The sequence below is a fragment of the Panicum virgatum genome, chromosome 2N (assembly GCF_016808335.1).
Source record: "Panicum virgatum strain AP13 chromosome 2N, P.virgatum_v5, whole genome shotgun sequence".
Classification (NCBI taxonomy): Eukaryota; Viridiplantae; Streptophyta; class Magnoliopsida; order Poales; family Poaceae; genus Panicum; species Panicum virgatum.
In genome coordinates, this window is record NC_053146.1 from 9,528,854 (window position 1) to 9,552,768 (window position 23,915).

The 23,915-nt window shown below is 47.8% G+C and overlaps 3 protein-coding genes and 1 long non-coding RNA gene across 4 annotated transcripts; 2 read left to right on the top strand and 2 right to left on the bottom strand.

The window, feature by feature from the left end:
* Window positions 1-565: 565 nt before the first annotated feature.
* Window positions 566-1,793, top strand: LOC120659699. The gene is made up of 2 exons (XR_005669146.1): window positions 566-952; window positions 1,097-1,793. It is a non-coding gene; the product is annotated as an uncharacterized LOC120659699 (long non-coding RNA).
* Window positions 1,794-2,306: 513 nt separating this feature from the next.
* On the top strand, window positions 2,307-5,036 carry LOC120659700. Its single transcript, XM_039937920.1, has 6 exons — window positions 2,307-2,679; window positions 2,773-2,846; window positions 2,946-3,008; window positions 3,154-3,255; window positions 3,365-3,424; window positions 4,032-5,036. The coding sequence occupies exons 1-6, from the start codon at window positions 2,349-2,351 to the stop codon at window positions 4,767-4,769; spliced, it is 1,368 nt and encodes a 455-aa protein (XP_039793854.1). The 5' UTR covers window positions 2,307-2,348; the 3' UTR covers window positions 4,770-5,036.
* A 6,128-nt stretch (window positions 5,037-11,164) lies between these two features.
* On the bottom strand, window positions 11,165-14,182 carry LOC120659702 (BTB/POZ domain-containing protein At4g08455-like). Its single transcript, XM_039937922.1, has 2 exons — window positions 13,765-14,182; window positions 11,165-11,914 (listed from the first exon to the last, which is right to left on the bottom strand). The coding sequence occupies exons 1-2, from the start codon at window positions 14,056-14,058 to the stop codon at window positions 11,444-11,446; spliced, it is 765 nt and encodes a 254-aa protein (XP_039793856.1). The 5' UTR covers window positions 14,059-14,182; the 3' UTR covers window positions 11,165-11,443.
* Window positions 14,183-14,467: 285 nt separating this feature from the next.
* Window positions 14,468-23,213, bottom strand: LOC120659701 (metal transporter Nramp1-like). The gene is made up of 13 exons (XM_039937921.1): window positions 22,884-23,213; window positions 22,570-22,648; window positions 22,447-22,487; window positions 22,234-22,312; window positions 22,049-22,153; window positions 21,516-21,625; window positions 16,818-16,999; window positions 16,501-16,570; window positions 16,231-16,404; window positions 16,037-16,141; window positions 15,502-15,633; window positions 15,241-15,336; window positions 14,468-15,143 (listed from the first exon to the last, which is right to left on the bottom strand). Exons 1-13 carry the CDS (start codon window positions 22,971-22,973, stop codon window positions 14,847-14,849), a joined length of 1,560 nt encoding a protein of 519 aa, XP_039793855.1. The 5' UTR covers window positions 22,974-23,213; the 3' UTR covers window positions 14,468-14,846.
* Between the last annotated feature and the right edge of the window lie 702 nt (window positions 23,214-23,915).

Genomic DNA, 23,915 nt, shown 5'->3' on the forward strand with positions numbered 1-23,915 from the left:
CCCAAACTATCTGTTGTTTGATAGACTTGTGGGTTTCAAATCCATTAGAGTGGCTATTTTTTTATGCTGGTTTGTCAAAATCTAACGCAACCCTCCTCCTTTACCCGGGCTTGGGACCGGCTATGCTGAGACGACTCAGGAGAGAGAGAGTCTTCCAGTCAGCATAGGCGGAGTTTGTTGTTTCATAGACTATAAAAAAAATCTGAATATTTGATATTTTGCTATATGCATCTGTGGGGTTTCACTCATTACCCAAACTATCTGTTGTTTGACAGACTATAAAAAAAATCTGAATATTTGATATTTTGTAAATTTCTCATTTGTATTTTAGGTTTCTCAATTTGGACCCAAGCTATCAGTAATTTGACATGGCATAGAATCTAAATATTTTTCATTTCAAGATTAAGATTTCATTTCAACTTGCAGCTGAGAAAAGGCCTCCTTTGATTATGCATGCCAATGCCATCATTTTTATTAGATTCGACATACTTTTTTTTTCTAGTGTAATGATGGATCTATACCTCAAAAAGAGAGGGGGGGGGGGGGGGGGGAATGAGGGAGGGAGGGAGTTTCCTATCGCTTCATCCTCCTTTTTATAGGATTTGGACTACCTCTGAATGCTGATTAATCTTTTCTAGTTGTACTCCTATTTGACTACATCTGAATGTATTATATATATATTTAAATGTTTGCTTGTTGTTAATCCAGAACATCCTTTTATATTTTTTTTTGAATAGATGCCTCCTGAAAGGCATTCTCATTTTTGTTGCTGTTAATTTCTAGTTGCAGGATCAATCAACTTGTGTTTATGTTTTCCCCACTATTGGCATCCAACAAACTGGTGCACAACACTGGCTTGTGCTCGCCTATGGCAACTCGCGAACAGAGTGATGATGATAGTGACTCACGCAGTTAAAGAAGCATGTGGTTTTCCAGCAGTGACTATGTGCAGGTCTTTTCTTTTTTATAATCAGTTGCTTTTTCGGTACTTCAACCTTTTGTCCTTTGTCCCATATATAGCATGATCATGTAGTCTACTTTTTCGTTTGCAATTTTGTTTTTTATTTTAGTTCTGTTCTTTTTCGTTCAAACGCAGCTATGCTCTTGATAGTGAATGCAACAATCTACTCTTTCCGTTCCAAATTATAGGTCGTTTGACTTTTTTGACACCAAGTTTGACCACTCGTCTTATTCAAAAAATTTATGAAAACATAGTCAAATTTAACTCATTCTTGAAGAACTTGTATTGATGAAGTAAGCCACAACAAAAAAATTGATATTTTGCATAAATTTTTGAATAAGACGAATGGTCAAACTTGGGGGTGAAAAAAGTCAAACGATCTATAATTTGGAACGGAGGGAGTATATGCTGCTACCTACTATCGAACAGGTGCATGGATGTGTTACGACATCGGAGAAGATAAAACCATTTTGGCAACTGTTGTGAATGCCAATCTCGACCTGCAAAGCAAGAACCATGCTCAAATTATGTTGAGGCGGCTTGACATCCGAAGATATTTGCAGCTCTGCAGCTCTTATTTGTTTCAAGTGATGTGAAGTGGCAAATACAATCTGATGAATCTATTTGGTGCCGGAGTTTCTGTTGTGATCCTATGAAACTTTGTTAGCTTTTGATCAACGACCTATGTAACTTTGATAGCTTCTGATAGCTATGAACCCAGAGATGCAGAGTCCATGCACAAGTTCAGTCTGTTTCTATTTTCTAATCTGGCTATTTTTAACTGTTGAACCAAATTTAGAATATGATGTTTTTCCCACCAATGGTGTTTCAATTGTTTTTTGTTGATTAGAGCCATCTGATTAAAATCTGATGGTTAGAAAATTCGGGTGCTAGTTACCTTTAAAACACACGAATGCTCCTGAATCTTTTTTTCGTGTGTTTTGTCCACTTCCGATGCCCGGGTGTCAGATGCTTACGAAACACTCAGGTATGAAGGGCGTGTTTGGCTGGGCTCCTCGCGGCTCTAGCTCCGGCACTGTTCACTACTGTTCGGTACTGTTTGAAGCCGCAAGAAGCCGCTAAAACCCAGCTTCGCGCGGCTCCCTCTAACACAAGACACAGTAAGGAGGAGCCGGAGCCGTTTTCTGTTGCTGCCACAGTGAGAAACAGTATAAAACAGTAGTATTTCCTGTAGCATGAAGCCGGAGCCGGCGGAGGCGGAGCCCTCCAAAGGGCCGAAGTAGACAGATCGGCGACCACCCCGACGCTGGGCCGTCGGGTTTTTTCTAGACCAAAGGGCTCTTTGGCCCAACTTTTTTAGACGCTGGGCCGTCGGCTTTCGGCACCATCACAAAAAACCACAACCACTCCGCCGCCGCCCCGTTCCATGGCGCACCTCCTATCCCCCGCCGCCGCCGCCGCCGATGCCGCCTGGGAGGCCGCGCTGGACGTCCACGACTCCGTCATCCGCCTCGACGCCCCATCCCCATCGCCGCCCATCCCGCGCTCCCGCACCGCCGCACCCTCCCGCGGGGACAGGCCCCCGCACCCCTCCCGCCGCCACCGCGCCCCCGAGCCCGCCTCCGCCTTCCAGGATACAGCGCGGCGCCGCGTCGCCGAAGGCTCGCCTCTCGCTCTCGCTCTGGGGCGCGCCGGCGCGCGGGCCCCGGACGCCGACTTCCTGCTTCCCCCCTGGCTCTGCGCCCTCCAGTTCCTCGGTGAGGGATACCTCCGAGCATGTGTCGCGGGTCTCGCCGCTGATGGCCTTTCTCTTCGCGTTTCTTAGCGAGTAAAATATGTTTGTGTTGCAGGGAAGGACCGCGCGTGGGAGCAGCCGGGGATCAAGGCGATCAGGGGTGAAGATGAATTGCATCGAGCACCTCTGGTGCGTGTTCCAAACCTGCCTAGCTTTCAGCTTTTCATCTCATCCGAGTGTGATATTTCGTGGTGCACTGACCATTTTGGGCGTTTGCATTGCCGTCAGGTGGCCGGGGTGGTGACATCCTGCAAGCCAAATGGCCTGGGTGATCTCCTGATTACGCTTAAGGTTAGCATTGGGAATCATCGCCTTATTCTGCTCCTTGTGCTGTCTTTTTTCTTTTCAGTAACTAGTTTAATGCATGTTCGATTGCTACTGCCACAGAAAATAGCATCTCTTTACCTGAGTGACAATGATTGGTAATTCTTGATAGGACCCTACCGACACAATTTCTGCTGCAGTACACAAGAAAGTTCTTTTGGAGGGTAATAATGATCAGGATATTTCTGTTGGCTGTGTCATTCTCCTCAGTAAGGTATAATATATAAGCTGCGGTTTCTTTTGTTTTCAAACTACTCTACTGACTACTGTGGTGGCTACTGGCAAGTGATTCATTAAGCAGTTGAGGATGTTTTCAATTTCAGGTAGCTGTTTTCCGTCCAACTCCCAAATCATGCTACCTGAACATTGCCAAAGTGGTTAAGGTATCATCCGTACATGCTACTAATGCATGCAGTCTGTTTTTGGTGTTCATGATGGTCATAGTTTCCCAGTTTAATTGTTATTGTAACCAATGACTGTTGAAATATGACTTGCCACTGAATGGTTAAAAGGAAAGGAAACTAAAATAAAACACTCTTGTAATATGTAGAAAAAATCCTTTATTGTACACTGCAATTTTCGGAATCTTACTAATGATATTGGTTATTGACTTGAATTTTGTGTATTTAACTGTGGTAATGAGATACAAACCATTACTTTAAGGCAACAAAACAAGCGTGAATCCAAAGGTGAAATTTTTCAATCAACCATTGATCTGGAATGGACTAGATATTACTTGTAAAATCTTGAAATGTTATAGCGCTTTAGTCATTGCACGATTACACTGAAAAAGAAAACATGACACTTGGTATCTCCCTTTTAATTCAGTTGCATTTCAAGTCTCAGGAGTCAGGAATTTAAGTGTATAGCATTCTTTCTGCAGCAATTTCGCAGGGGTGTTTTGTCAAATGGTCTTAAACACATTACATGATACTGTTTTGTATGAGAATCCTCTTATGACATATGGGTATAATATGCAAATGTTTGCAGGTTTTCAGAAAGGACTGCGATGCCCCATCTAAGCGATTGATTTCATCAAATACTACTGAAAGAAGTGAAGATTCTACCAACAATATAATGACAAGACTTTTAGGTCATGAAAGGATGATGGCCAGTAACAATGAGATGACAGTTATTGAGGTTTCTCTTCAACACCAGGGAACATCTGATTCAAATAATAGCACTTCAGCACTGGATATTTATGGTAGATGTAGTATAGGAAATAACCAGGAAGGTGGACTACAAATGTTGGCTGGAGGTCCACACAGAAAGACATGTTCTCAGCCTAGTCTTTGTGGAAGTACAGTCATGTTTGGAGACAGATATTCTACTCAGGCTAGTGATAATGAAAATCTTAGGCTACCTTTTGATAATGAAAAGATGCTCCATATTAATAAAAAGCTGAAGAGTGATGCAATGCTTCCTGATGGCAATGGTGAAACTGCAAGCTCAAGAATAGATACTGAGAACAGTAAGGTTTTAAAGAGGAATATGAACACTGAGTTAGATGGTATGTCAGAACAGTTTAATGGTCAACATGCCTCCATCATGGAGCCTATTGAGCATCAGCAAAGGAACTTCACTGCTGCGAATGCAGGTGTTCAGCCAACTAAAGAATATGCTCCTTCCATCAGTGGTTCTCTTCTCAATCCCGAAAAAGCATTGCCAGTTGCTTCTTTAGCAGAATGGACAGATGACCAGGTTTCTGAGCTACTTACTGACTACTAATATTGTAATGTGTATCTGATCAGCAAGTTGATAGATTTTGGTAGTCAATTTGCTGCTGTTATATTAATATATTTCTGTACACTAGCTCTTAGGATCTAGATTTGTATACGGTTGCTGTCCAGTTCACCTTTTTGAAATGTTTGTGCCATGCGGTCTCAAGTTGTACATAAATCTTTCAAGTTAGGGGGAGAAAGGACTTCCTTGTATCCATTTTCCCTTGTGGAAACAGAAAGAGAATCCATAAGATAGGTTGCATTTTTCTAAGCATTTTCAGATTTTTCTTTACACGATTATGAATGTGGGTACAAAATTGTGAATTGAGTTGGATATGTAACTCTAATTTTACCTTTATTCACTCTGTTCGTTTGGTTGTGGCTGGTGGCTGGTGCTGATTTGGTGTGAGAGAAAAGCACTGCTAGCTGGTTGGCTGACAAGCCAAGTGAATAGAGTATGCTGTCCGACATTAATATCTGGCTGCCAGAGGCTCACCAGATGCACGTAAAATGTAGCATTTCCACCTTGTACAATCTCTGTAAAAATGGTTTCGCAAACAAGCTGATCAGATCAACAAAGAATTGTGAAGCCCCTATTATAATTGACGGGATGCTCAAATTGCAATGCAGTATATTATTGGTAAACAAAAATGCACAACTCCAAAGTTTAAACCAATCCAGAGGCGAAGTGCCTTTGTCATTAAAAAAACCCACCACGAGATCTGCCCGTCGACCATCATCACAGCTGCCCCAAGATCAAGTTAATATTGAGATAGTCAAATGCTCATCACACATCAATTCACTATATTACGTCAAGATGCCATTACTGTAAGAGGAATAATTGATCTATTCCTCCAACCCTAGAAGGGTGGGTATATATAATACATATACATGGGCCTCTATACACATGAGCTCAATATACACCAACACCCCCCCCCCCCCCCCGCAGTCTGAACTACCGGCACAGCGGTGTTCAAGACTGGACAACAAGAATACCAACACCCCCCGCAGTCTGAACAACCGGTGCAGCGGTGTTCAACACTAGACAAGAATAGAGTACAAAGAGCTAATACCCCCCCTGCAACCATAACTAGCCACCGGCTACATTGAGGCTGGAGCGAAACTCCAATAAGGTCGAGGAGGGCAGCCCCTTGGTGAAGATGTCAGCAAACTGGGAGGTAGTCGGGACATGGAGTACCCGAACATCGCCGACGGCGACTCTGTCGCGCACGAAATGCAGGTCAATCTCCCCATGTTTCATCCGCTGATGCTGGACGGGGTTGGTGGAGAGATACACGGCGCTGACGTTGTCGCAGTAGACAAGCGTGCTCTTGGCGAGCAGGCTGTGGTGCTCCGCCAAGAGCTGTCGTAGCCAGGATGCCTCCGCCACGCCGTTAGCAATAGCCCGGTACTCCGCCTCAGCACTAGAGCGGGAGACAACCGGCTGCCGCTTGGACGACCAGGAGACCAGGTTGCCGCCTAGGAAGACGGCGTAGCCGGAAGTGGAGCGACGAGTGTCCGGGCAGCCAGCCCAGTCAGCGTCGGTGTAGACCACCAGCTCAGCAGAGGACAAGCGGTGCAGCTCCAGGCTGAGGTCCACTGTGCCACGGACGTAGCGGAGGAGACGCTTCAGCACAGCAAGGTGTGACTCCCGCGGATCATGCATATGGAGACAGACCTGCTGGACAGCGTAGGTGAGGTCCGGCCTGGTGAAAGTGAGGTACTGTAAGGCTCCAGCAAGACTCCGGAAGGCAGTAGGATCAGCCACCAGATCACCCAGATCAGCAGACAACTTCGCCTGAGTGTCGACAGGAGTGGAGCAGAGCTTGCAATCAGTCATCCCAGCCCGCTCCAGAATATCAAGTGCGTACTGCCGCTGGTGAAGGAGAAGACCAGACGGGCGAGGCTCAACAGTGATGCCCAAGAAGTGGTGGAGCTGACCAAGATCCTTCATAGCGAACTCCTGCAGCAGAGAGGAGATGACACTCTGAAGCAACTATTGACTGGAGGCTTTGAGCACAATGTCATCGACATAGAGCAGCAGATATGCAGCCTCATCCCCACGGCGGTAGACGAAGAGAGACGTGTCAGACTTGGCCTCGGTGAACCCCAATGTCAGCAAGAACGTGGCGAACCGAGAGTACCAAGCCCGAGGAGCCTACTTCAGACCATAGAGAGACTTGTTGAGCCGGCAGACCATATCCGGACGACTCGAATCCACAAATCCCGCAGGCTGAGAGCAGTAGACAGTCTCTGACAGAGTGCCGTGAAGAAACGCATTCTTCACGTCCAGCTGGTGCATAGGCCAAGAGCGCGAGAGCGCAAGCAAGAGGACCGTGCACACCGTAGCGGGCTTCACCACTGGACTGAATGTCTCATCATAGTCCACACCAAGCCGCTGGGTGAATCCCCGGAGAATTCAGCGAGCCTTGTAGCGCTCCAGTGTGCCGTCAGCCCGACACTTATGCGTCCAGATCCACTTGCCAGTCACCACATTGCAACCAGACTGACGCGGCACGAGGTCCCACGTCTGGTTGGCGAGGAGAGCCGCGTACTCCTCTTCCATCGCGCGACGCCAGTGAGGATCCGCCAGGGTGTCGCGGACAGAGTAGGGTACCGGAGAGACCCGCGGCTCTCCCTCGGTGGCGGAGAGAGTTGTGGCCTGAGACGCCATCCGCCGAGTCACCATGGGATGGATATGCCGAGGATCCCGATGGATGACTGGCGGGTGGTACACCGCTGGCTCGGCTCGAGAGGGAGCCGGAGGAGGCGGCGTCGGTGACGGCTCCGGTGTAGGCGTCGCAGGAGCCTCCGAAGCAGGAGGCGAATCTGGTGTCGGCGCCGAACGACGCCGGTGCACCTGGACCGGCTGAGCGTACCGCTGCGGCGCCGGTGTCGGCGCCGACCGGCGCCGGTACACCTGCACCGGCTAAGCGTACCACGTAGGTGCAGGGAAAGGCACCGGGGCCGCGCGTGGCACAGCGGGAGACACCGGGTCCGCGCGAAGCACGATCGAAGGTCCGGGGGCCGCGCGTGGCGCGACCGCGGGCACTGGGGTCGCGCTCGGCGCAACAGGGATCACCGGAAGCGGTGCCGATGCGCCGGGAAAACCTGCAGGGAAAGGACAAACAGGTAACGGTGGCTGAAACACCGGGTCAGTCGGAAACAGAGACTCCAGCTCGGGGTCATGAGAAGGAGTGGAGGAGGTGGAGTAGGGGAAATCCGACTCGTCAAAGACGACGTGTCGGGAGATCAGGACGCAGCGAGAGGTGAGGTCAAAGCATCGGTACCCCTTGTGGTCAGGGGAGTACCTTAGGAACACACAATGAGTCGAGCAGGGCGCCAGCTTGTGAGAAGCGGTGGCAGAGGTGTTAGGGTAACACGCACACCCGAAGACCCGAAGGTGGTCGTAGCGAGGAGGGGTACCGAAGAGAGCGTGGTGTGGAGTGGGAGCAGAAGAAGCAGTGGACGGAAGACGGTTGAGCAGGTAGGTGACGGTGTGGAGGCTCTCAGCCCAGAAGCGCGGGGGCAGAGAGGCCTGGATCAGAAGGGTGCGCACGACGTCGTTCGTCGTTCGAATCATCCGCTCAGTCTTCCCGTTCTGGGGAGAGGTATACGGACAAGACATATGCAGCTGGACACCCCGAGAGAGGAAGAAAGAACGGGAGGTGGAGTTATCGAACTCCCGCCCGTTGTTGCACTGGACGGCCTTAACGGTGAGGCCGAACTGAGTGGACACCCAGGCAAAGAAGTGGAGGAGGGTGGGAAAAGTCTCAGACTTGGCGCGCAAAGGGAAAGTCCAAGAGTAATGCGAGAAATCGTCCACCATGACCAGATAATATTTGTAGCCAGACATGCTGAGTACATGAGATGTCCACAGGTCACAGTGAATTAGATCAAAAGCATGCGCAGCATGCGAAGAAGAAGAAGAAAACAGAAGTCTAACATGACGACCTAACTAGCACGCATGGCAGAGGTGCTCAGCAGGAGCCCTAGTACATGAAACTTCGGTACTACGGCTGAGCTGAGCCAAAACGTCGCGGCCGGGGTGACCAAGCCGGCGGTGCCAGGTGGTGGAGGAAGGCGTCACGGCAAAAGTAGTAGACGAAGAAGCCGAAGGCGAGGCAGCGGAAGCAGGAAGCCGAAGAGTGTAAAGGGGCCCCGGGCTGTCACATCGGAGGAGCGGACGCCGGAAAGCCGAATCCTTCACAGTAAGACCAGAGGAGTCAAATTCGATAGAACAGGAGTTGTCAGCAGTAAACTAGCGAATAGAAAGAAGGTTGTGAACCATTTGAGGAGCGACAAGAACATTAGGAAGGCAAGGAGCAGAACCCACGGCGGTGACAGGAAGGCAAGACCCATCGCCAACCATGATAGAAGAAGGACACGAGGGGTGTAGGGGTCGGACAGAAGAGAGGATACCGGTATCAGGAGTGGTGTGGAATGAGGCACCCGAGTCGGCGATCCACTCGGTGCTGGCCGGCAGCGTCAGTCCCATGGTGTTGAAGGACTGCGCCAGAGCGGCCTGGTCCCACCAACAGGCCAGGTCGGCTGCTGGCCGGGCTGAGCGGGCGGGGTCCAAGACGGCGCGAAGAGGGGAGCGGCACCAGTGAACATGGCCGCCGGCTGGAGCTGAGGACGAGGCCCCCCTCCCGGACCCTGGAACGGCCACATCGAGATGCGCCCTGACCATGGGTTGCTGAAGGATGGCCAAAGTGTACCTCCAGGGGCAGGGGTAGGAGCGGGAGCTAGAGCCGGAGGCGGCGTGCCTCGACGGCCCCCACCGACACCGGTAGTCGCAGGAGCAGGGCCACCAGTACCACCACCACTCCGTCCCCCTACCGGCGATGTCCACGCCCCCCCTCCGGTCTGCCCGGCTAGAGCAGCACCAAGGAGCAAGGTGGCAGGAGCGGCGGAGGAGGCCGGAGGAGCAGCGACGAGCACGGTGGGGGTGGACGAGGACGATCTGGGCGTGAGACCCCGCGAGACACCCGATCGGAGACGGGACACCCGAGGTCGTGAAGAGCATCGGCCATGCCCTTCATCCTCCGGCAGAACTCACCAACGGAGAGGTCCCCCTGTTGGAAGGTGCGGAAGGTGGCATCGAGCTGGAGGGCGCAGTACTCGGCGTTGCCGAGGAACTGCCCCTCGAGCGCCACCCAGGCCTGCCGCGCGGTGCCGCCGTGGGTTCTGACGAGGTCCTGAAGATCCAAGGAGATGGTCCCGAAGATCCAGGACATGGCGACGCTGTCGAGGCGCAGCTACACCGCGTCCCGCGCCTCGATCGGCATGTCGAGGAGGACGTGGTTGTCGAGGGCGTAGCGGCGGAGGGCGAGCAGAACCTGGTCCCGCCAGCGTCCGTAGGAGGAGGACGTCGGGTCGAGGAGGACGGTGACCAGGGCCCTGATGTTCTGGACGCCGGCGGCCTGGAGGTGGAGCTGGGCGACCATGGGGTCAGTCAGGTCGTGCCGGGCTCCAGATCCAGCGGGCGGGGCTTGGCGGGAGGAAGAGGCGCCGGGCTCGGGATCGACGGGCAGGCCGAAGGAGACGCGGAGGAAGCGCTCCGCCTCGGCGACGCGGACAGCAGAGGCGTCGGCCGCGGCGCGTTCGCGCTCCCAGGCCGGAGGAGCAGCGACGAAGAGCGGCGCATCCGCAGGCGACATCCCGAGCTCGGTCCACGCGGCATCAGGCACGGCGTCAGCGGCGGGCTGCTTGCCCGCGACGACAGCGGCGCGATGGGGCGCAGCGGCGGCGGCGGGATCCTGCAGCAGCAGCAGCGCGGCCTGCAGGGCGGCCGGATTGGCGCCCGCGGCCTGCAGCAGCTATACTGCGGCCCGCAGGACGGACGGATCGACGTCGCCGACGGGCTGCTGGGCCCCCGCGCCAGCAGCAGCGGCGGCGGCGCGCTGCAGGCGGCAGGAGCGGCCGGATCCACGGCGTCGGCCTGCTACAGAGCAGCGGCTGCGACCGGAGCCGCAGCGGCGGCAGCTGGGCGCCAGGCAGCGGCGGCAGCAGAGGAAGTGGCGGCCGGCCAGGCGCACGGCGCAGCGGCTGCGCCTGCAGCAGAGGAAGGGGAGGAGGGAAGGGGAGGGAAGGAGGCGGCCCAGGAAGGGGAGAAGAGGGGCGGCGCCGGCGGCCGGCCATGGCTGCCGGCGGCGGCGGCTCGGAGAGAGGAGAGAGAGATGCTAACCCTAGGCTAATGATACCATGTAAGAGGGAATAATTGATATATTCCTCCAACCCTAAAAGGGTGGGTATATATAATACCTATACATGGGCCTCTATACACATAAGCTCAATATACACCAACAATTACATCATATTTCATTATGAGCAGTAGGACATACTGTCACCAGCAACATCATCTAATTGATTATCATCTAAAAGATAGAAGTGTGCATCTAAGCAAGCAGTAGAATTTGATGTTTACGTTTTTCTTACATGAATACACAAACGCATAGTTAGAATACTAATACTACAATATATTACGTCAAGATGCCATTACATCATATTTCATTATGAGCAGGACATGCTGTCACCAGCAACATCATCTAATTGATTATCATCTAAAAGATTGAAGTGTGCATCTAAGCAAGCAGTAGAATTTGATGTTTACGTTTTGCTTACATGAATACACAAACACATAGTTAGAATACTAATACTACAATAGTTCTGCAATCGTCATTTCCTGCTACTACAATCTGTATCCTTCCCAGCTGCAGTGTTGACTTGTCGGTTGAGATAGGCTTCATAGATCTCCACGACAAGCCTTGGGTCCTTGTCAACAAGCTCCTTGTATTCTTCCCGATCCGCTAGTGTGGACATATTGTCCATGAGCACAGAAAGGGAGGCCTCCAGCAGCTGTTTTGCACTGTGGCGATGTGCAAAGGCATAGTGGGCAATGGCATTTTCGTTGTTCACTTTGGATGTTATGAACTTCTCACAGAAGGTCTTCAGGTGCTTTACTTCATACTTCTCAGCCAACACCAAGAGATCAGATGCCATTTGCTCATCTAGAAGAGCTTCTGCTGTGTACATGTAATGGACAAAAGCACGAAGGACATCATAGGAGACATCATAGATTTTGATGATGCCACTCCTCTCTTCCATCTCACTCTCAAGCATTGCTCTGAAAACAGGAGATCTGCTTGCCTATTTGATAGAAAAAAGTCAGTTTAATGTACAAGGTAATTCTAATGCAACAAAAATTGCAACCAATCCTGAGAGGTACAATTAACACAAAAATGAGGAATATTTGGAGCAAAACCAACTAAACACTATTGAGGTGAAGCTCAAGCAACTGGAGAAATTAGAAGAATGTTAGCATAACTTTAAAACTAGGAAAAGGTCATGTTGAAGTTACATATGCATCTGGCTAGAATATGCAGTAGCATTTTTTCTCGAATACGCGGGAGAACTGCGTATCATTGTATTAATAGAAGAGAGTCTTACATAGACCCAAACAGACACCCATACAGCCTTTAAACTGAAAGACCTTAATCGCCTATTGCTGTCGAGAAAGATCTGACCATACACCCACTAAGCTATGGCAGCACTAGCAGCATGCAAGGACAGCCCCTTAGCACCAGCTAAACTCCATAAATGGGCTTCCTCCCTAGCATGGGCAAGAGCCGTAGTTATGCTAGGGGTAGCACTATTGAACACACAATCATTTCGAACTTTCCAGATGGTCCAAGCACCAAGCATTAGCATATGGAAATGTAAAAAAAAATGAAAAAAAGAACGTCCAAATAGTTCATCGATCAAGGATTCTAAACGAAAAGGTGCGGCAGTCACAAAATGAATATATTTTTACCATGTCAAAATAATCCCATCCTGGAGCAAAACTAAAAATTTGTATGTGTATGTGACTATGCCATGTAGTTAATCAGCATTCAGCACCAAGACTAGCAAGATTAACATTTTATTATATTCATGTGACCGTGCCATGGATAATCAGGACTAACAGTGCCTATTCCAGGCATCTCTAATACATTGTATCGTAGGTTTTAATTAAGGAAGAGAGAATGATCTACCTTGTATGCATCAAATTCTCAGGTTAGCTTTAACAAAGCAAAACAACTATAGTACGGACATTTGAGTTATGGGGCCAACAAACGTATTTTAGATAAAGTTGCTGCTCCAATGATTCAAGCCTTGAATAAGCACCTTTAGGGAAAAAGTACTGTATGTTACATTAGAAACCTGGATCATCCAATTTGCCTCATCATTTAGATGATATGTCAAACGTTCCGAACTTCAGATACGGTTGTTGGCATTTAGCATTATAATTGCCTAAAAGCATTTTGAAAGTCTAAATTGTCCAAAGCGTGAAAAAGAAAGGAAAAGATGTGTATGATCTCCTATTGCCCACTCCCTTGAATCAAGATCAAGATTGTAGATGAACACTGATATATGTATGGTTTGTTACATTCAGAAAAAAAAACGCAAATCGTGAAGATTTTTCATATATGTGCAAAATTTGTTCCATCCACTAGCATACTCCTGGTAAATGTAGTATATTGTTTTAGGTTTAACATGTTTGGGTAGTTTCAGCTATTTCTCATGTGTCCGATCATCAACCGAAATGACCACTGAGAAATTCATGAATAGCCATATGTCGAGAACTCCCAGGGGCTCGAGATCTCCATTGCATGGTGGTATCAGTAGTGGCAAAATGCAAATGGTAACCAGGAACAACCAGTGATTACTGATTACACAGTGGGACAGTGAGCTACTAGAACTATTCAACCGGCTTCTAGGAATCAGAGGTCTAAGAATGAAATAGGAAAGCAAAAACAAGGGGCATCAAGAAACCTCATCACAAACCCATAATCTTTTTTTTCCTTCTAGGACTAGGTTTATTTCATAGGCTAGTCGATCTAGAGGTCTGCCAAGAGCGGAACTATCAAGAACCGCACAAGCGAAGCAATCAAGCATGAATCCCACCAAGAAATCCTCTAACAGCGCAGGGTGAGGTTCAAAGGGGAAGAATTACTCACAAGAATGACGCGGTGGGCGGGGACGGCGGGTGTGTCGGGTGTGCGCGCGGCGTCGGCGTCGCCTCCCGCGCCGGAGGAGGAGCAGGAGGGGATGGCGTGGAGGAGGAGGTCGGAGTGCGGGGCGGATGCGGCGTCGAGGGTGGGGTAGGGGAGGCGGAGGAAGAGGAGGCGGGATCGGAGGTCGTCGATCTCACGCTTGAGCTCCTCCTCCGTCTCGCTGGCCTCCTCGTAGCACTCCTTGCAGGTGCCCGCGTCCTCCTCCTCGTACTCCTCCTTGCACGACTGGCACCACATCTTCGGAGCTCCTCCGCCGCCGGCCGAACTCGCCGCCGAGCTACGAGAGCGTCCCTCTCCGGAGTGGTGGTGCGGCCGCCGCCGATTGGACGGCGAAGTGGCGGCGCGGGTGGGTGGGCTTTACCTGGGTTGTCTCACGGGCTCTTTGCGGAGTCAGAATGTGGGCCTCAACTCATTGTCAATGAGCGCATGGTAGCCCGGCCCACTAATGAATATCATTTGTCCCTCAAAAAAAAAAAACTAATGAATACCATTTCCTTCTCTGTTCATAAACTTCATTCCTCCCATCCAAAATTTATGATGAAGAACGATGTAGCTAAATCTTGATGAAAATCATCTAAATTGAAATTTAAGATTTATGTTGTTACATTAATCATATAAAATCATGTGTTTTTTTTCTGTTTCTGCATTATTCTAAGCATGGCATATTCTGATCATTAATAATTCACAACCGAAACAACATCGAAGTCATCCCAGATTAAATATTATTTTAAAAAATTATGCTTCTGCAGGAATTCGTACATGAACAACTAAGAGATCTAACTATGCTTCAAGCTCGTTCTCACCAATTATCTTTATACCGTTCCGAGCTTCTATGTGTCAATCCCAGTTGTCGTGCTGCCATTCTCTCCAAGCGTGCAGTATAAAGATCAATAAGCATCAACATCTTTTCTTCGAATTTTAGTCATCAAGCTCAAGAATCGTGGAATCATCCTCCAGACTTGATTGATGCTTGCAACCGTGACATGCAGGCATTTACCAAAGCAAGCATGCCTGCAAACATGGGACTAAACAAGTTGCTCCTTGTTTTCCTCATTGCTGCAATGATTGGCAACCTTTGATTTGTCAGTTTCCATGGCCTGCAGCTCACCGCGATGCGCAAACTTGATGGTGTCCTTCCTGAACGTCAGGTAGATCACAGCAGAGATGTAGAGCAGCATAAGAGGGAACACGACGATGCCGATGAGCACGCTAGCGTAAATTGGCATCGAGTTGTGGAAGATCCAGCCAACTAGTCTAGAGCTGAGGAAGTAGATGTTTGTCCCAATAATGATAAACCCGAGGATCCACGAGAACCCAATAATCTGCACGCGGTCAATACATGCATAATTAGTTAAGGAAATAAAATAATTTGTGCATTCATACACAAAATTGTTAAATTCTACTGACTTCTATACATACATAGATGGAGTTCTTATTTTCTCCCATCTTGTTGCTACTACTGCTGAACTTTAGAAGTGGGATGAGAGCAAAGGGTAGCTCAACTGACAATATCATCTGCACCAAAGTTACAGTAAGTTAACCGAATCAATCAACAAGATTTTCTCTATACAACCAGAAGATTCAGTTCATCCAATTAGATCAGCTAATTAATCAGAAGATTTCTGTAAATGATGTTTGTATAGACAAATGGTGGATGCACCAGATTAAGGAAAACAATACCGATGCAATGATGATGAGACGGCCAGCACCGCTGGACCCACCGATGATGGCAACGATTAAGCTAGGTACAATGGCAATACTGCGAGTCATCAAGTTCCTCAACCACTGTTTCATCTTGATGTCCAAGAAACCCTGAGCAAAAAGACAAAGTCATGCAAAACGTAGATCAGGTATAGGTACGACTGCTTGTAGGTTTAGCACGTGAAATGTGGTGGTTATGTAGAACAGTTTAGATACACTGGGGAAGAAGATACTAGCTCTGATATGGTTTGGTTTTCTGAGCGAAAACAGTAGGGACAAAATGATCTGATTACCTTGGAGTTAGGACAGATGCAGATCCTTTGTGCATCTTCAGACATTATGTTCTTAAGTGTGTGTATATATTAAAAAACCCAAAATGATGTAGAACTTGTACAGTTGGTGATAAATTTACTAAATCCATTCTCACGTGACAAATCTGAATTCTTTTACAAATAACAAATCCCACTTGATATCAAACATTCTGTGACTTCATCTATTAGACCAGAAGTAGTACCTGCATGATGTATTGCCCAGCGTAAGTGCCAGTGATGGTTGAGCTTATTCCACAGGCCAGGAGTGCCACGCCATATACAACGGCACTGTTCTTACCTAGCACATTCTGAAATACAATATAAGTAATCCATTATAACTGGTAGTTGACAATTTTAGCAAAAAAGCTAGTGACCAGGCAGTAATCACAAGTAATACCCTGAGGAGGAAGGACGAGGAGTCCAAGGTGATGTCACTGCATTTTGCCAAGTCATCAGGTGAGAGTTTGCTTGAGTTACAGACGGTTCCAGAGACAGAGACGATACAGATGTTGATGAGAAGTGCCACAAACAGCGCTATGCCACTTTCAAAAAGGAAGAACCTGCAAGCATCCTGAAGTGCAAACAAGTAAAAAATATATATATCTGCTGATTACTGCGCCGTTTCCTCACTGCAGAACATAACTTGAATGTTTTCTTATCTGTTCACCTTGATTCCTCTTACTGATGAGGGTGTGTTCCTTGACAGTACCAGGGCTGAGTGCAAGAATAGATTGTGCCTGTAATTAATTTAGGAAATAATTTATTTATACTGAAAGAGAATTTGAGCTATTTCATGCAACATTTAGAATATAAGATTGCGTGATCAGAAATACTATCATAGAGTATGGAGTTCTAGTTTCTAGTGGATAAACTAGTAGGTAGCTAAAAATAATTATCCAAGACAAAATCTCCTTGAAAGAAAACAAAAGAAAGATACGCCGCATACACAAAGATAAGCACAGAAATATTGTAAAGATTACTTACGGCATCACAAGAGCCCCAAGAAGGGCTATAGTGTCCCCAGTAGCACCGGACCCGCTCAAACTGGGGATGAATAGCCCATGGATAACCTCCTTTGAAGGAGGCTTTACAATGCTCATCTCTATGAAGAAGCATGCTGCCATGGTGAACACCAATAGCGCGACCAAAAGCTCCAGCTTCCTAACCTACATAAATGTACAAAACAAAGGCTACATGTTAGTGCATATGCATGAAAAATTCTTTTATAAATGGTAAATTATTAAAACTATGCGGAGTTCAGTTTCGGAGAAAGTTTATGGTGAGTTTGGTTTTGTGGAGCGGGATGCATCATCTCACTTCTGATTTTTCTTGTTTCGTTTGGGGAATGGGATGCATAGATCTACCTTGTGATTCCTCATAAGCACAAGTTTAGTGTAAATATTATATTAATAGTGGAATCAACCCACCAATATTCGTAGGATGATCTCATGAAGGATCAAGAAGGCCAACTCAAACCAAACACACAATTGGATGAGGGGTTGCATGCCACATTGTTGGCTGAGCAGTGAGCACTGATATACACACAACCCATTTGTACAACCACAATCAGGAGATCAAATGGTTAGAATCACTTGGGTGGTGTTTTCTTATTTACCAAAGGGGTTGGATTATCAGGTTCGGATGCGGTTGTATTAATGGCTTCTATGTGAAGCATCCCTTGTTTGTATCGCATTCCAAATTCTAAATACAGTGCACCTTAGGTGGAATTCTGGATACAGCACACAACAAACATAAAAGAATTAATGGTATCCATAACTCTTTCAGGTAAAAGACAAATGCCTTGCGCATTATATAGCTCACACGCGCTGCGTACACTACCACCAGCCCAACACACAACAAACAGGCTGACCAAGTAGCTGGAAAAATTCCCCATCGCAGGTGGCCATGGAGAACAGCCCCCCATGCGGCGATTTCTGGATGATCATGGCCAATCTCGAGTCTGAGAACCCGGTTGCCAACATCGCCGCTATGAACCATGCCTTGGTGTTGATTGAAGGAGGTAAACTCCCTGAGCCCCAGCTCGTATGCCGCCTAATCGCTGGCCTTGTTTCCAATTTGGAGAAGCCTCACCATGAAATTGCCACCAAGAGGGGATTCCGCTCAATCTTGAAGGCAATCTCGGATGCCATCACCAGCAACAACATCAATATGGATGCAGCCTTGGGTGAGGCTCTCCATGCCATCCAGTGTTATTTAATGAATGAATCCTTGCGCAGTATCCAGCAGCACGCAAGTATGGTGAGGCTGTGGACGATCCAGGAACAATTGACTGCGGTGAAAGTCATGTATATCTTCTTCCATAGCTCACCAGAAATCATCAATGACACTAGATGTGTCAGAGCCTTTGCCTCGCTGATGTTGTCACCCCACGCCACCGTGGTATATGCATGCGCGGGCACCCTTCCCTCACTGTCCCATGTTGTTCCAGGCTTTGCATTTGCCATGGCAAGAGCCTATTGCAATATTCTCATAGTATTTCCACCTCAATTATCACTTCAGATACCCAGCGTGGTTTTAATACTTGATATGCTGAAGCAAATTAGCACGACTATGGTGGATCACCCAGGGTTCGACGACCTGGCCATGGATGTACTAGGGGCTTTGGCAAATCGCAATTTTGCTGTGAGAAGGAAAGTTCTGGACCTGGCAGTGAGCCTCCTCACCCCAAGGAACATCGTTGATGTGCTATGGTTCCTGAAGAACGAACTAGACTTGGCAGCCACTGCTGACATCCCTATAGAGTACCAACAGATGCTGGCGGAGGCAATTAGAGAATGTCAATCTGCTTATCCGGAGAGCATCATGCGATTCATACTAGATCCAAAGTACCTTGTGTTCATCGATTGTATTTGCTACATCAAGGAAATCATGGACCGCAACCCCATGTTGCGCGCCCAGCTCCTGAAGGGTATTCTGAGGGCGCTCCGGCATGTCAGGTCATCACCAGTGTGCGCTGCCGCTGTCTGGGCCGTCTCAGTCTGCTCTGAATCACTGCTAGAGGCCCGTGGCTCCTTCGATGCAATTTTGAGCCTCTTTGAGGACCTACTGAAGCGACGTGATATAGAGAAACTGATACATGGAGATAGAGAAGTGGAGCATGAATACATGCTTCCTCGTGATTATTATGGGTTCAAAGACAGGGATGCCCAGGGAAATCACCTGAAGCCATGGCTAATGGAGATGGAGGAACTGCTATATGTGCACATAGGGCTCACAAAGCAGGCAGATAGATGCTATGACATTGCTTCAAGTTCCAAGGGCATTTCTAGTTCTGAAGATGCGTCTCTTTTTATTCCATCACTGGACCATACAGACAATCTGGAGATCCTTGTGCAGTCTGGTGATGTGCTCTTGGCAGACTTTGTGGATGACATACTGTCCATGCTTCTGGAGAAGGCTGGAGTGTAGCCGTAACAGTTCTTGAGTTCATCTGAACTAATAAATTAATAATTCTGGTAGAGCTAGAGCTTGAAGAATTAGATATGCAGTAGTCTATCCTGTAGTTGAACCTGTATTGTCAGTACCTCAATATGATAATGGCATCTTTTGCATGGAAGGAAGAATTGTTAATTTTTCTATGTGCTAATTACTTTTATTACTAATGCTAATACCCTTTTTTTATAATTTTTTATCCTCTGTTTCATGTGACTGGCTCTTATGTTGTTCCATCTTTAGCATAGCCCAACCTACTTGGGATTAAAAAGCTTTACTGTTGCTGGATATGAGCTGTTAACAGGATTGAATGCACTTTCATAATGGGCGAATCAAATGTTTTGGGGGTATTCGAGACAGAAAGATTAGCACTCCAATCTGCTTCCTTAAGATTGCTTCTGAGCCTTCAAAATATTTGGGTGCTCTTTGCTTGCTTGTGTTAAAAAGTTAAGAAATGCAGAATGGAATAGGAATCAGTTTTATAGGTAGATAGGCTTATGTTGATACAGCTATAATTCATCTACATTTCTGACTTCCTAGCTCCAAGGGGGTATTACTTAGCAGTATGACTCGTATGGGCACCAACCCCTTTGTTATCATGAAAATATGCTCGGAAATATCAAATTATTGATATATGGAAGTTATTTTGTCAACTAAAGGTCACGGATTCTATGATGTAATAGATTTAGAAAAGCAGATTTTGTTATAAAATTGCAACATAATCTCTGTAACAGAAGTGGCATTTAGCAAAAATGTTATAGCTAGGAAACGTCCTAGGAATAACTCTGTCAAAATCTTTTTAGTTTTCAGTAAAATGTTGTATCAAACTCTCATCAGTTATGGATTGTGTTGGTGGACGATACTCTTCGGGGCGAAGGGGTATCACAACAGCCCGAAAACCTGAGGTCGAAGCTTCCTTCGCAGACAGCTCGAACAACGAGAGTGCGAAAATTAATGCAAGCGTAACTGCTCATTTGTATTCAATGTCCCATCATCAACAGTTACAGGAGTATTTATAGCCGGCGGTTCACCTACCCGCCGGCCTGGATTCCCAGTAATGCCCCCTAACTGCTAGATTCTCGGAATATACCGTGGGCAATTAAGTACATTTACACTTGAGTGGCTTATAGCTAGACTCGTAACTCCGTCTCACGTCATGCCCGTGGGCCCGCTCTGTTAGATGTCCTTCGCTGGCCTGCTCGTGGCAGCCCGCCTTCGGCTTCTTGGCTCGGCTGCGGCCGGAGACCCTTCATTACTCTTTGCGGCCTTAGTTTTCGCTACGCCCGAGGGAGCCCTCGGGCGACCCGTCAACTTGGATTCGCCGGCAGTCTTCGCCTTCGGGCATCTGGCTTCGCGATGACCGAAGGCCTCGTCCCTTCGGACATTCCGTCAGGACGGCTCCACCGGCAGCCTCTTCGCTGATCTCGTTGCTTCTTCCCGTTCTTCGGATGGCCACCTCCGGCGACGCCCGAAGGTGGCCTCCCCAACAGATTGTTTAGGAAATTTAGATAACTTTACAGATTATTATCTTCCTCTGCTGCTCAGAACAATCTCCTAAGATGGAATGAAGTGCTCTTCCTATTCACATGCTAAGATATGTACTAAATGATATTTTCATATGTTTGGAGAGCTACAGAGGTTTCTTGTAGAGTTCCTACCAGTTCAATAGTGGATCAAGCATTCAGGAAAAATTTGGCAAGAACAGTCTTTGGAGGAATTTTTCATGAACTCAAGATGATAAGAAGCATGTTGCCTACATAACACTTGAATTTGTTGGTGGGAAGAGAAGTTCCCATTTTCATCAATATAATATTTTTATTAAAGAACCTGAAGTATGTGGAGGAAATTTTCATGAAAAGATGGTAAGAAGCATGACAAGTTGGTATAGTCTGGAGGAACCTGAAATATCTCTATGTTGCGTGAGTATTTGAGACAAAATGAGTAAAAACATTTTTTCTATGCAAAGTCTGTGTTAGAGAGGGGTTATTCAGCCAGCCCTTTGGGCCTTAGGTGCTGGCACAGGCCTGATGCCATGCTCCGCCCCTAGGGATAGATAGATGATGTGCTGTTACGCAATGATCTCTTGATTGGTTCTGTTTCTATTTCTATAAACCCTAGAGACCCTTGCCTATATATGTATATGTGCCTTGCACTCCCTAAATCAATCTACTATTCCCGAGCCATATTGCTTTCAGTATATGACTATATGTCTAATAATAAGATGATTACCCCATATTTTTGCAGTCCAAGGAGGAGAAGCGTGCTTGAGCCGGTGATGAGAACCCCCACCCAAACAGGGATGTGGAACAAGATGTTGAAAGCAAAAGCTGTCCCTATAACTGAAAATGCTAACAATTGTAAGAAGCAGATGATGCGACAACCAAGCAACAAAAAGTTAGATCATTATTGTTGTTCTTTTCCAGTAATGAAGGCAAATGAAAATTGAAACTAACAGAGTTCTCTATATTCGTAAGAAAGAATTCTCCATTGATGTGAATTTTATTAATTTCTGAAATCTTGAAATTGAACATGTACACAACGTTTTCTAGAAGGAACCAGTGGATCAATCAAATTGAAAACTAGCCAGAAGAATAAATCTGTCATTTTAACTTCTGCATTAAGAATTAGTGTTGAACAACACTACTGCTCTTTCCGTATATCAATCTAACCTCAGTAATATTATGCATGACAAGCAGAAAATTAAACATGGCAGTTCAACATTGAATTTCTTTCTAATTTAAGATTATTTTATTGGTTCTAACCTTCTGGGATATCTGCAGCAATCACAGCTAACTCTGCCAGCAGCCATAGGCAGATTCTGACCCATGTTGGATATTCCGCCTTGCACAGCTCGGCAAGATGCCATCCTGAGTCAGTGAATAGCCATCAAGACCGTCAGATTTAACATAGCAGTCCTATGCATGACAATTAGTTGTCTCTATAATACCTGTGACTACTCCGAGATTAGCAGATAGTGACTGAATGATTAGTGCGAAGACGAGACCAATCAGGATCACCCAGAGGAGCTACAGATGAGGAAATTAAGAATAAACAGCAGAACCAACATAATTAGTTTTCGTCTAGTATTAGGCTGGAATGTAGCTTGCTAGCTAGGAGCCTAGGATGAGTGGCACGCAAAAACAATGATCGGAAAGTGTACCTCATATCTGTGATTGGATCCAGCCTGCAAATCCGTCTCCACTGTACAAATATGACAAACATGAGAACCACAGCATGATGCGGATTTGGAGGTCGAGAGAAAAAGAAAGGGTGCGGCCCGTACAGTTCCCGGGATCAAGGTAGGCCAGGGAAACCATAAATCCTGGTCCAACGTGGCACAAAAACCTTTTCCATGCTGGCTCCTGCATCAAGAAACACCAATGCATCAGTTCTGTAAGAGACTTGGCTCGGATGGAACCCAATTTTGAGTTGGACAACAGAGGAGCCAGAGGACCAACTGCCGTGAGGCTAGCAGCTACAACGAACATCCGCGGACCCTTCCCTCTCATGCAGCAGCACGAAGCCAAGATCAAGCAGGCATTTCCACAAACAGGCAGCGCGCACGCGGAAAGGTAGAAGGCGATGGGTCCCGCTTACCTTTGGCGCAGCGGGAGCGCCGCTCCCTCCCCGTGCGGCGAGCGCCTCGACGTCGACCACCACTCCCTTTGGCGCCTGCGCGGCGTCCATCGGTAGCTCCCGTACGTAGCGCGGTGATGGATCAAGCAGGTGACGACGGCAGGGGAAGAGGAAGGAGGACAAGGCTGGCCGGCCGGCTAGGCGCCTACGCGTAGCTCTCCGACGCTGGCTGGTTGAGAGCGAGATCGATCTCTGCGGCTCCGCGCTCCGCTTCCCCCCTCCGAAATCTCAACTAATAGGAGGAGTAACAAACCAACAACCACAACCAGTGGACGCGGCGCGTCCGGCGGCGGCGGCGCGCGCGCTCGCGCCCGCCGCCGCGCGGCCCGAGGCGGGAGCGCGCGCTGCACGCGCCGCGGGGGCTGGCGTGGGCAGACGTGGCCGGGGCGCGGGCGCGCCGCCGGGGACGAGGGCCCACGTCACCGCCCCTGGTGCGTGCGCGCACGGCGCTGGCGCTCGGGGCGACACTCCAGGGCCGGCCTGCGATCGGGATCGTCTCCATCTGGCTGTGTGCATGCATGCTCGCTCCCACGGTTCTTCCGCCAAGACCGAGCTCCAGCTTTCCTTGGGTTGAGGGCAACATGCATGCGTAGTTCAAACTCGGTGGCATCCGGTTCAAACTTCATTCCGTTCATCGGCTTGCTTTCTTTATGTTTATTCCAACTTATTCTCTCTCGTAAATTCAACCGAAAATAGGATGTCAATTGTTGACCCTTAGATGTCCCTCCAACTCTCTTTAGTTCAAAATCTATTTGATCAAACAAAAGAGAGTTGCAGGTGCATCTAAGGATCACTACTTTATATCTCTAATTTTCATAATCTATTGGTCAAACAAAAAAAAAAATTCTAGAATCCTTTTTAAATATCTTCGGCGCTCCGCGTAGACCGTAGTATATTGCAAAATCATTACTCCATGGTCTGTAATCATAAATCATACATAATGCTCTATTCTAGGAAATCACCCAAGTGGAGGGGGCAAAAATAACTGTATAT

Excerpts from the sequence above, each read along its gene's own strand:
- LOC120659700 (XM_039937920.1), top strand. The coding sequence starts at position 2,349 with ATGGCGCACCTCCTATCCCCCGCCGCCGCCGCCGCCGATGCCGCCTGG. Across the intron at positions 3,009-3,153 it reads ATCTCCTGATTACGCTTAAG|GACCCTACCGACACAATTTC; the intron begins GTTAGCATTGGG and ends AATTCTTGATAG. Across the intron at positions 3,256-3,364 it reads GTGTCATTCTCCTCAGTAAG|GTAGCTGTTTTCCGTCCAAC; the intron begins GTATAATATATA and ends TTTCAATTTCAG.
- LOC120659701 (XM_039937921.1), bottom strand. The coding sequence starts at position 22,973 with ATGGACGCCGCGCAGGCGCCAAAGGGAGTGGTGGTCGACGTCGAGGCG. Across the intron at positions 22,488-22,569 it reads CTACCTTGATCCCGGGAACT|TGGAGACGGATTTGCAGGCT; the intron begins GTACGGGCCGCA and ends ATATTTGTACAG. Across the intron at positions 15,144-15,240 it reads AAAATAAGAACTCCATCTAT|ATTATTGGGTTCTCGTGGAT; the intron begins GTATGTATAGAA and ends GACCGCGTGCAG.
- LOC120659702 (XM_039937922.1), bottom strand. The coding sequence starts at position 14,058 with ATGTGGTGCCAGTCGTGCAAGGAGGAGTACGAGGAGGAGGACGCGGGC. Across the intron at positions 11,915-13,764 it reads CCGCCCACCGCGTCATTCTT|GCAAGCAGATCTCCTGTTTT; the intron begins GTGAGTAATTCT and ends TCTATCAAATAG.